At 41.5% G+C, this 12430-nt stretch overlaps 2 protein-coding genes across 2 annotated transcripts in view; both read left to right on the top strand.

Moving 5' to 3' along the window:
* efl1 (elongation factor like GTPase 1) overlaps window positions 1-12430 on the top strand; it is a 348687-nt gene that overhangs the window by 5593 nt on the left and 330664 nt on the right. The window lies entirely within an intron of this gene.
* sh3gl3a (SH3-domain GRB2-like 3a) overlaps window positions 5910-12430 on the top strand; it is a 35060-nt gene continuing 28539 nt past the window's right edge. The window contains exon 1 of the mRNA XM_071910798.2: window positions 5910-6075. Coding sequence (XP_071766899.1) covers window positions 6031-6075 — 45 coding nt within the window. The 5' untranslated portion in view covers window positions 5910-6030. The remainder of the gene's footprint in view (window positions 6076-12430) is intronic.

Below are 12430 nucleotides of genomic sequence, written 5' to 3'. Positions count from 1 at the left end.
GCTTCCAAATGTGAAAAATATTCGATTTCAACAAGTTTTTGGGGGGGAAACTAAATGGGAAAAATGAAAAGCCTGGATCCATTTTGCATCAGAAACCCTGTTGTCTTGTTTTTCCTTTAAGCTGACCACACTGCAAAGACTGGGCACTGTGTGACAGGGGATCAGCAGATGTGTGTTGTCATGTGTGGTATCCCAACAGCAAATTGTTTACAACCACTAGAACACAGTTCAGCTACAACTTGTTAAGAAAATGGTGGATAAACTATAACCTTGGGCAATATAATACAATATAAACAAACAAAAATCTTATTATACTTTCAGAAAAGCATTCAGAAATGCTTTTATCCTTTATAAGCCCTATCTTCATATAACTTACATCTGTGTGATACTAGTAAGTATGATGTAAAGCATGAATTTAAGTCATAAAGATTTATGCCGGCTCTAAAATGGTTGCTAGACTCGATTCCGCAAAAGAAAAGGTGGGTCAGCTGAGCCTGGGTGGGTTTTAGCCTCCACTCCGTCCCGGGCCTCCGTCTCCCAGAAAATCAAAGTCTACCCAAACAATTCTCACGCCTTTTCGTGAGAATAGATCAGCGGATGGCCATCTCGCACGTTAGCTTTCCTACAAGCCAGCACCTGGGAAGCAATGGATACGTGCGCGCTACTGTGAGAATCCCAAACAGTGAAACTGAGCCCTCTGAGCAACACTGCTGCTGATCCCCCCACATGTTCCAGAGAGAGGGGTCTTTCTGGGGCACTGACACCGGATCCCACCTCTCGGTCCTGGGATGGGGGGGGATCAGGGCCAGCGGGGGGGAGGGGGGGAGGATAGGGGGGTTGCAGGATGGTGAGGGAGGGAGGTGGTGGGGGGGGAGAGAATGGATTGTCCACGGGTGCTTGGGAAGCTGAGGAATATTAGGGGGTATTACCGCCCCGGCACAGCGGCCAGATGGACAGCAGATGACTTTTGTTCTTCCAAATACTCTGCAGGCCGAGGGAGGAAGAGGAGAAAGAGGAGGAGGGGGGGAGAGGAGTAAAGGCAGAGGGAAGGAGGCAGGGAGGGAGGGAGGGGAGGACAGGAGGAGAGAGGCGAAGGGCTCAAGTGAAAGTTTTCGGAGAAAGTTGGATCTCCTCTGGACACTGACTTTTTCATCAGTGTGTCCCAACATGTCCTGCTAGGAACAAATTCCACTATTTCCTCTACAAAGTTACTGCAGCGACCACTGTGTCAGCTCTGAGGCTTTATACATTTAAGAAACACACTATAAAACATTCACTCCATAGATAAAATCTCCAGTGGCCCCAATATCCTAGAAGACATCCTACCTAACATCCTGTAACCTAATACCAAGTCAAAAGTGCAAACAAATTCAAATCCAATCACGGTCCAACTTCGCCACATCCAGCATACCAGCACAGGAGTGGAAACTGCTCCGAGTCTGCCCCCTTGTGCTGGAGCTGAGGTCTCTACTGGAGTCTATGATCTGCTCCTCTGCAGGCCTGTAGCGCCTCCTTGCGGTCCCCCATGGACACATTTAGCCTTGGACCCCTATTTGATAGGATTTTGTCCCTGAGACCCCAATATTGGAAGAATAGTGGTGAGAGTGGAACCTAGGATTAAATTAATCTAATTGGGATGATTTCTAGTGAATTAAAATAAGAATTAAGTTAAACTATTCCTCATTTTGTTGGGGACCCTCTGGAACCAATGGAATCAATGGTCCTGGACCCCCGTCAAGGACTCCTAAGGGTCCCCAGACCCCACTTTGACAGCCATTGCTCTAAGTTACAGTTACTTGATGATTCAGTTCTCTAAAATATAGGCTATACTATTTGGTTCATGTGTTTATCTAGTGTACCTTACAGTACCATGAGTACATACATTTTTAGTCTGGGTGACCTCAGAAAAAATCTAAACCGGACACACAGGACCTAGATAGATCCTCTATGAAGACCATTGACCAGGATCCATTGAATAAATTGACTACCTTACCTTACCTAACCCTCCCTATCCCTAACCCTAACCTTCACTTCATCTCACCACTACATGCCTAACCTTAAACCTTACTCTAAACTTAACCTAATCCTAATTCTAACATTAACCCTAAAACCAAGTCCTAATCCTAAAAATAGCCCCTTGACCGGCCAAAATGACCTCACTTCATAAAAATCTCTCTGAAGGTTTAAAACTCAAATTGGTTCTCACAGAAATAGAAGTACAGGAACTCTCTCTCTCTCTCTCACACACACACACCATTGCAATCACATGAGGATGGTGATAATTACTTATGCCTTTGGTTATCTGAGTGAAACCAGTGGGTTTTTCCATGTTACTCACTTGTCTTCTGCAGAAATGCAAAGTGGCTGCTGTACCCTCAGGCTAGCATGCACAAAGCAGATCAAGGCTGACTGTCTTTTAAGAAAACTCCTCTAAATGATAGCAGTCGGTAAAAGCAGTAGATACAAAGTTGTCATATACCAAGTCCACTGATTTTCTCAGCACCACAATTAGGGATGCATGAATATCATTCTTTTCAATGCCGATACCGACCAAAATGTTCTCTGTTTGAAACATCTAGCATTCTTCTATTATTCAGAGAAGCAGGGTTACATCCCAGGTTTTAACATGTAACACATGGCACACAAGAGCAGATCTTAATACTGGGCAAATTCTCTGACACTGCTACCTTATATTAGCCTGGTCACAGCCTTTATGTGCCATATCAGTGCATCCCTACATCATTACATAGCAGCGGTACACCTTATCCGTCCGGCATCTCAAGAGCAGAGTGTCCTGAAAACTGTGTACTCTTCTGGGTCGCATACATAAAATGGGAATGGATACCTGGTCTACGATCCTGGAATCAGCATTTCTACTTCATAAATATGTTGATGGTGCTGAATATGAGAAACAGAGTCAGGAACTTGTCCAGAGAGGGTCCGAAGAGGGCTGGAGTACCTGCTCTTTTGTCTCCACTTTACATTTCACCTTACATTTTTTTGCATGAAGATTTTGGCCTGCCATCATTTTCACTTAAAACAAGGTAGGGTGTCCATTAATAAGGTAACATACTTAAGAAAAGGCACTGTTCTATGATGCAGGAGTGCCCTTTTTGTGATTGAGCCTCTAACCCTACAAATGTCTGTGCAGACTCCTAGATAGATAGGGTACTGCTAGATGAGATCCCCCTACCCAGAGTACAACAAAGCACAACCATGAATTTTTAAATCTGTGAAGTGTTCCCTTTAAGAAATGGACGGTTGTATAAGATATTTTACTGCAAAAGTGGTTAAATCAATGGACAAAGTGAAGGGAGGGCACTGAAAACAAGGGCCACATAAGACCATGTAACTTAGGACTAGATGCTCAGAATTCAATGAAATTTGAAATATATACTTTGTAATATCTATTTTGCATGCCCTGAGAATACCAATTTGATATCTCTTTACAGTTATGAATTACAAGCTTGTAAATACAGAGAAGCAATAGGCGAGAATTTGATGCACAATGATGCACAGAAGAACGTGTAGGTGGACTTACAGTATCAGGTAAGAACCAACTCCCTCATTCATCATAAATTATGCAGTGACTTCACTCTTTGGTCTTCATTTTAGGTCCTGGGAATGGGTAGTACAATCCTAGTCATAGAGAAAGGCTAGGTTACACTGCAAGAGTTTAGTATACCCATGATACACCCATAGTTAGAGCTCAACTGCCTGCATCAACATGTATGTCTTTACTGGGAACACTAGGGGGTAGCAGTGTGTTTCAGGATAAAAGAAAACAACATCTTTTTCAATGAAGTTGGCTTTTCAAAGGCAGTGTGGTTCCCAGACTGTGTGTGATCCCTTTGGGGTTCTTGAGAGGGTGCCAGGGGGGGGTCCCCGGCAAAACGAGGAGGAGTTCAATTTCAATGTTAGCACTTGGAGAGAATGTATTTAATGACTGTTCTGATCAAAGCTTTCGCTCTCTCCACTGGTATCTCCCCACCTACAGTGCAGACACAACAAAGCTCTTCTCAGATGGAAGGTCCCTGGAGAAACCCTTATCAAATGGGGGTCTATGGTGTAATGTGTATCTAAATGGGAGTCGTGGACATGAAAAGGTTTGTGAACGCCTGGTCACGGCCCATATAAGCATATGAGACATTTATCAACAGCTCAATGTTAAATGGAGAAACACTTTTCCTATATTATGCTGTTGATGATGATGATGACAACAACCAGAGGCCAATCATTTTAGTCTTTTGCTGCCTTCAAGTGCTCCTCGTAAACTCCAATTTCTGAGCGTGCATTGGCACATTCAAGTGCTTTTGGGCAGTAACAATAGAAATCAAGTGGCACAGAGCTACTTTGTGCTGCAGCAGCCGAATGAAGAGGAGAAAATGTGCATTAGGTGTGTAATTGATGTTTTCATTATTTCATTAGCCAAAGGTTGTTGCATACATCACTGTTCAACTGTTCATAAGTTGTTGACACGGCTTCCATGCTCTCCACCCCTTAAACGGCACATGCTGGTAAACTTGGATATAATAGAAAATAAACTTTTCCAGTTGTGTAACATTACCACGTTGTTGGGTGGTTCATCCACACTCAACATGCAAGTGGAAATAATATTCCTTTAGCTATAGTCTGTTAATTGGCTGTAGTCCTCTTGTTAGCTATACTCCATCAGATAGTCTTTAGTTAGCTGAAATTCTTCAATAAGCTGCAGTCCTTTAGTTAGCTATCGTCCTCTAGTTAGTAAGAAGTTCTTTGCATCATGTTGTTGGGTCATTCATATGCGCCCGTGATTTGTTATCGGACTTTTCCTGACAACCCTTGAAGGCAGCATTTCTCTCTAGCCCCTGGAGAGCCAGAGGTAGCCCTTTAGCAAGTCCTTTAGTTAACTGTAGCCCTTTCGTTCAAGTAGTTAGGTATAGGCCTATAGTTGCTTAATTAGCTACGATAACCCAAGTAGTTGTAGTTCTTTAGTTAGGATTGGGTCATACTTGTGTTCTCAACTCGTAATTGCAATATTTCCGACAGCACTTGAAAACAGCAATAGATCTTTAGTTAGCTATAGTCCTTTAGTTAAGCCGCAGTCCTATAGTTAGCCATAGTTCTTTAGTTAGCTGCAGTTCTTTGGTTAGCTATAGCTCTTTAGACCAGCTTTGTTGGATCAATGTGTGCTCCACGCAGAATGCTGATGTTTCCGACAGCACTTGAAGGCAGCAGTTAGATATAGTCTAACTATAACTATAATTCATTATTTAGATATAGTCATTTAGTGTACTGTAGTAATTTTGGTACCTGTACCTGTTTAGTTAACTATATTTGTTGTTACCTTAGTCCTTCAGACCGCTTCATCAGTTCGTTGAACTAGTTATTACGATATTGCAGACTGCATTTGATGACAGCATTTCCCTCCACCGCACACCGGCTGTTCCCCCCGGTTCCCCACCGCGTGGGCTTCCTCCGCCCGTGCTGCTGTCAGCCAATGGGATTTGAGAAAAGGCGACATCTCTGCGATGCAGGAAACCCTCTCCTCCTACTCCACTGGTAGTATCAAGTTAAACAGAGTGACAGACAACACTTCTGGTCACTACTTTCAAAATAAAACCGGACTTGGACTTTTTATGCCATGAGAACATATTTGTGATCATAATATTTCCTTTCTTTCTTTTCAGCACAATTCCTGGCCTCCAAGAACACTTGTGGTTGTTTGAGGATACATATTTAAAACACTCGTATTATATTTTCTTTTTGAAATATTACGTTATTCTTTTCCAACAGTGGCAAGTGACAATTTTTACACATTTATTTTTTTAAGGCAGAATCACCTGACTTCCGGTATTATGCTTGCTAACTCTGGTGAACTTGACGCAGGTCAGGATCCTGCTGCTGCAATAGTAAACGGTTGTGACTGATGAGTGCAGCGCTGGGGACTCTACAAGCTTTCCCTCTTTAGTTTGGATTTTCTCCCCTCTTTTATTTCGTGTTTTTGCTAAACATTTCTTCCAGAGGTGAATCGTAACAGATTTTGTGAGGATGTCTGTGGCCGGGCTGAAGAAACAGTTCCACAAAGCCAGTCAGGTATGGAGACGCCCGTTATTGCTCCTTCAATAACAACAATTGTGTATCTAACGGATTTGGTCCTCAGATTATAACAGATAGGCTTACTGAAAGTGGCCAGTTGTCATTACTGATATATAAATCATGACTGCTGTGGCACAGATTCAGACCCTGTCTCGAGGAATTAATCTTCACGATCTAGCTACTTTTTAACCCCGATAACGTTCTGTTCTCTCACGCGGAGAGAACGTCATACCAAACTGCAGTGAAAAATCTGACAATTTAAAGTTTCCTTGCTTATCGGCAAACACACAAACCTGGTTGAACATAATTTATGACCGTTTACGAATCAAGGTGATTTCCTGGAATATTCGGCATACAATTTATTGACCAAGCAGCACATAACTCTGATAAAATCTCAACTTTTACAATTGGTTCACATTGCTCTCTATAGAGATCTCTGTGTGTTTTTGGTGGAAGGTGTACCAAGGAATAACAGGCGGACCGTTTATAAAGTTGAATTTGTATTGAAGTAAGTGCTGCTTAGTGTATTGGATGTATGCCGAAGTGTGGATCGTAATAATTCATGTAGGTTACGGTCTTACATTGTGTTCTAGTAGGTATACCTGTGCCGATAAGAAAGTCCAGATCAAATTGTCACATTTTTAATCGAGTTTGGCGTGAGGTTCTCCATACACGAGAGAATAGAACCTATTCAGGCTAGCTACTTTTGATACCATGAAGGAAATCACACGTAGGCGTAATTTAGCATTAGTTTTTTGCGCAGCACAGTATTGTTATTTTAAAAAAAAAAGTAATTTATTGACCATATGTCACAGCAAATCTCTAATAATGCAGATGTGTTTTACGCGCCTTCGGGAGAATAATCACAAAAGAAACAAAAGTAGTCAGTGCTCTAGTGTGGTCTCTTTAGTATTACTAGTCCCCTAAACTTATCAGGCCTGCAAGACCAGGATCACGTTGAAGGCAGATCCGAAGACATGAGACCACCATAAATCTGTCCTCCATACACGCCGTTATCTCTGCGAGAGAACGTCACACCAAACTCTGTTAAAGAATCTGGCACTTTAATGTGGCTTATCTGCAAATTCACATACTTGGTAAAACATGACTTAAGATCTTTTACGAATTGCTAGTAGGCACTCTTCAATTCGTCATACACCCAATACACTTATTTCAATAAAAATGTCACCATGTAGAATAGCCTAACAATAACCTGTTAGAATAAGAATAACCTGTTATTCCCACAAACTTCCGCCACCAAAATACACCATGGTGGGCGGCACCGCGGTGAGCAAGTGTGAACCAGTACTGACGTGACAGTTTCTTGTGCTGCTTGGTGGGTCATCTTTCTGCAGAACTGAAGAGTGGCTTTGAATGATTCAGTTAATGTCTTAAGTCATGTTCTACCAGTTACGACCGTTTGTTAATAAGCAAGGCAACATTACATTTCCAGGTTATTGACTGGAGTTTGGCTTGAAGTTGTCTCCATACACCTTCTACCGTTGTTGTCCATCTGTTTAGTGTCTCCCCATCCTACATGTAGCCTATTGATGTAGTTCGCACCATATACTTATAGCATATCCATACACAACACAGTGCTGCTCTGTCCCTGACCTGCGGATGGGGGCAACAGACAAGACTATTTTACTACCAGGATGAATAAAGTATCATATTATTATTGAAAACACTTCAGAATGTTGCGAACTAGTCTGGGTTGAATGCCCACTAACTTGCAGCCCAGGGAATTCTTCACAATTACTATTATTAAACTTAAATTATTGTGTTGTCCATCAGTCTAGTGTCTCTTTATTGTACATGTACACTATCAGTGGAGTTTGGAATGCTACAGTAATTTTATTTGATATGTTCCTTGGTCCACTTGTATAAAAAATCAACAGCTCAGATACTGTAGGCTATAAGGACCTGTGGCCTAGTTGCCTTCCAGCAACTCTTGACAGCTTTTCTGCAAAAGAACATAGCGTGGTTTTCCTGAGACCAACTGTTAACTGTTCAAGTCGTCAGATAAAGTGTGAAGTTCTGCACTTTACATAAACCAGTTCATAAACCAGTTCTGGCTCTGTAACATAGGGGCGCTTACAAGCCTGAACCCGTCTGCATTACATGATAATTAGTCACATAAAGGATTCAGCCACTTATTCCCACGTGTGCTTGTTCTAAAGGTCCACATTGAACCGTATTGTCATTTGTTGATACAGCAGACGTTGCCTCCGAGTATAATTGAGGCAGTGTCTGCTGTATCATTGAAATTCCCACACCAAATACCATTAGTTATCTAACTAAAGAGAGCGCTGACGTTAGCAGTGACCTTAGACCAGTGTCTGGGTGAATCATAGATCAGGCCAAACATCAGAGCTTTAATTCATCTTGCTGTGTACATAATGCCATTCTCTTGTCCCTCCACAGCAGAGAGGAAATCTCCTTTTGGGCGTCTGGGGTGGTGCATGTGAATATGAATGTCAATATCTCTGATTATTCAGCTGGGTAAAGTTATGCCATTGTGCGCGAGCTAAATGTCAACACGCCACATCCTGTGCACGTACGCGCATGTGCACGCGTGTGTCTTTGTGTTCGACACACGTTCCGCGCTGCCCATAGATGTGTCTGTGTTGTTGCGGTGTGTGATCTGCTCCCACAAGCTAATGCAAATCAACACACTGTCAGGCAGCGGTGCAATTTCACATTCAGCTGGAAACGCTGTGCCACTCTCACAGTCTGTTGGATGACATAACATTCATGGAAGCCAGATATCTAAAACTAACCCTGAATTTAGTTTTTGTTTCTTTATTTTGGCAGCTTTATTTCCGTGACATCACCTGAACAAGGATCAAAAGGATGTTATTCGCTCTCACTTCTGTTTTTATTCTTTGCACAGCACGTACAAAATCAATTACCGGCTTTTGCTTTTGATGAAACATAAATACGCCCTCTCTACAGTGTTTTCTATCTGTTTTTCCATGCTACCTGTTTTTCTCAGTGTGTTGTTTTCTGAGTCACCCAGAGATGAGCAATCAAAGCAGACGCTGTAAAACAATTCAGGGTTTTTCTAACATTCAGTCACCCACGGTGGCTCCCCGCTGCTGGAAAAATACTCCCATGGTTATATGCAAATAACATGTCGTCCAGACTTGTTTACCCCCCAAAAAGAGAGACATTTGTTAGAATTAGGCCTGAGTGTAAGCATTGGGAAAAAAAGCAATGTTTGATATTTCATCTGCTTCCTGAAGTGGAAGTCGGATAGCCACCTGGGCCGAGACTAGATATCGAGTAAATCTCTCTCGGTGCAAAAGATCACTGGAAAGAGAAACACTGTCAATTCCTGTTTATTACAACCATTTCTGAATCATTTTCCACTGTTATAATTTGAAGGGTGGGGGGGGGGGTGATGTGTGTATTGCCTTCACCCTCTTAAACCATGTTCACACTGCAGCTGAAAGTGGCCCAATTCTGATTTTTTTCCCCCTCATGTGATACAGATTTGATGTTTTCTACTCAGCAAAAAGCTGCATGAAGTCGTATTTTTTCGGTCTGGACCACATGGATATGATCCTGAGGCATGCGACTTGTATTTGAACGCTCAAATCGGAATTTGTCAGTGTTGCCATGACAATAAGGAAATCTTCTGTCATTCACCTGAGACAATTGTTAGGCTATAATTTTGTCAGCTTGGGTGAGCCAGCTTTGGCATGGAGGATAACGAGACACAACAATGGAAAGAAAGCAAAATAGCTCACTTGGGGAGACGCCTCAATTCAGTCAAAACTCAGAAACACAAACCATAACTGAAATGTGTTGGAAACAAGCAGGAGAAACGCAGGTTAAAAAATGGATGTGATGTCATTTGTTGTAGTTAGTCATGCGTGTCTTTTCAACACAGCTGTCAGTCCATATTGGTTACATCCTACAATAGATATGAACAGTTATCCAAAAAAATCAGATATGAGTGTGCTCAATTCTGAATTGAGTGTGAAGGACTGCAGTGTGAATGAAACGCTGTGGTCGTTGCTCACTGATCCAATTCTCAGTTTACCGTGCAAAGTCCAGGGTTGTTTGGGTGTGCAGGTTGAACCCGTCGTCAGTGTGGATTTATGGCTAATAAATCCTGACAAGTTGACACCTACATGGAAATGCGGCTGTTTAACAATTTGCAATCACTACACCATCTCTCTGTCTCGCACTGTAATTTGCACTTCATCCGGACTGGGTGAGTTTATAAAGTTTAAAAGAATATACCCAGTTTTGGGCAAATGGGCTCTTAACCAATGGTACATTTATAATTTACAAGGGGATTAGTGTCAGTTTCACCTCTGCAGGGTGTCTGCAGGTCCTGAAAAAGACATTTAGATGACTTAAATCATATTATCTAAAGTAGAGGTCTTGAATGTAGTTAAATATGGCATTTTAAGCCTTAAAGTCAGTTTTAGAGGTCTTAAAAATATTGGTGCCCTGCTGAGAAACCAGCCCAGTCACACTGAGCTATGTTGTCATAGATCTACAGTTGGATTTCACATTTATTTCAATTGCAAAATTGGTCTTGTATTTCATTCTAACTGGCATTAAAAAGTCTTAAATTTAGCCTGATGAATCTTATAGACACCCTGCTCTGTGCTGAATATTTATCGTGCTGTGGTGCTTCTGAAATGATGCAAGGCCAGTCAAATAAACTTGCAGAGCGTGCTGAAGCGTTAGCATGCACTGTCACAATGTAAATTACCTTTGACAAACAAAACTGAAACAAATTATACATCAAAGTGTTTTTCTCTCTCTCTTCTCTCACATACACATACAGTAGTCTATATCCCCTTAAGAGAAAGTTAGGGTAGCTGTGGAAGCAGGACCTGCCAAGTTGTGGAGAAGTCTCTTCAGGAATGTAGTCGAGCTGAGTGCCACTAGTCACCTAATCAGGTTAATACTGAGGATACATAATCACCAGAGTTTGAAATTAGCCACAAGCCAGATGCTTGCATATTTTGGCTATACCTGGCAAGTGTCAATTCTAGTAGCCACTTTTGAAGGTAGCCAGCTTACCTTCAGTTACACCAGGATCATAGTGCATTCAGTACGTTACTCTCTGATGGAAGTTCATTCATTTCAAATGAGAGAATGTGTCACCGCATCATTCTGTTGCAGTTGCATTGTGTTGTGACGAAGGTGTCGCATGTGTTAGATTTTTTTTTATATTTATGCATTGATAATGCATGCATAAACTGTGGTTTTGCCCACTTTTTTGCTTCCTCTAGGAAAGTTTTGTGATGAAAACATTTTGTCTGTGAATCAGAGTTGCAGCGAAAGTTTATGTTGTAATACTTCATCAATAACAGTATAATCACAGTATAGTCACAGGACCCTTACGTAGAAACTTACACACAGTTTTCAACAACATAACTGCTGTGCATTACAGATTAAGTGTGATGCCGGCGTTTTTTCTAAAAGGCACGGGGTCTATTTGAAGCCTTCTATTTATCGTGTAGCATTATTTATTTATTTAACTATTCTTAACAACATTGTATATTAAGTATTAAAATTAAGAGGTGAGAAAGTATCATGAATTGACAACTGTTTATTTATTGGCACTGGCAGGCAACATGTGCAACATATTCCACTCTCTCTTAGAGACACAACTTAAACCATAGCAGCCTACGCTTGGTTATTGGGAGCAGCTTAGAGCTTAACAAATATAGCTTTCCTGTGGAATAAAATAAATAAAATTGTATAAAATAAAAATTAGAATAAAAGCTAAATGTGGACAACACACCAATTTAGAACAATAAATTATATATACTGAGGCAACAAAAATCAATTCCAATAGACGGAACAAAACACAGGGCCTTTATCAATTTACTCCAACTTTAGAGACTATAAAAACTGCAACATAAAAAGGCTATAGCCAAAATATTGTTTCAAGTCAGTCAGCCCTCAATTTTTCTCTGCATTTAGGAGATAACGGACCACGGGCAATAAAGTGCACAGCAAAACAAAAAAACAAACTTGTACCTCTGTATCTGTATCTATCTATATCTGTAACTTTATCTCACTTCTCAGGGCAGGCCTAACAAGCCAGGCCCATTGCAAGTTGTGGCTTTGCCACTTGTCTTTTATCATGTTGTAGGGCTGTGTGTGAGTGTCTCTCCATCCATCTACACACCGGCCACTTTATTAGGAACACCTTACTAATACTGGGTAGGTATCAGCTTTCAGCTCAGTGTCAACCGGCTACCAAAGTGCCATCTGCCTCCAGGTTTGACGTGTTGCATTCTGAGATGCTTTTCTGCTCTCCACAGTAGTAAAGAGGTTATCTGAGTTACTGAAGCCTTTCTGTCAGCTCCAACCAGTC

Source organism: Centroberyx gerrardi, chromosome 1 (genome assembly GCF_048128805.1).
Source record: "Centroberyx gerrardi isolate f3 chromosome 1, fCenGer3.hap1.cur.20231027, whole genome shotgun sequence".
Lineage (NCBI taxonomy): Eukaryota > Metazoa > Chordata > Actinopteri > Beryciformes > Berycidae > Centroberyx > Centroberyx gerrardi.
This window is presented reverse-complemented; position numbering and strand designations above follow the sequence as displayed.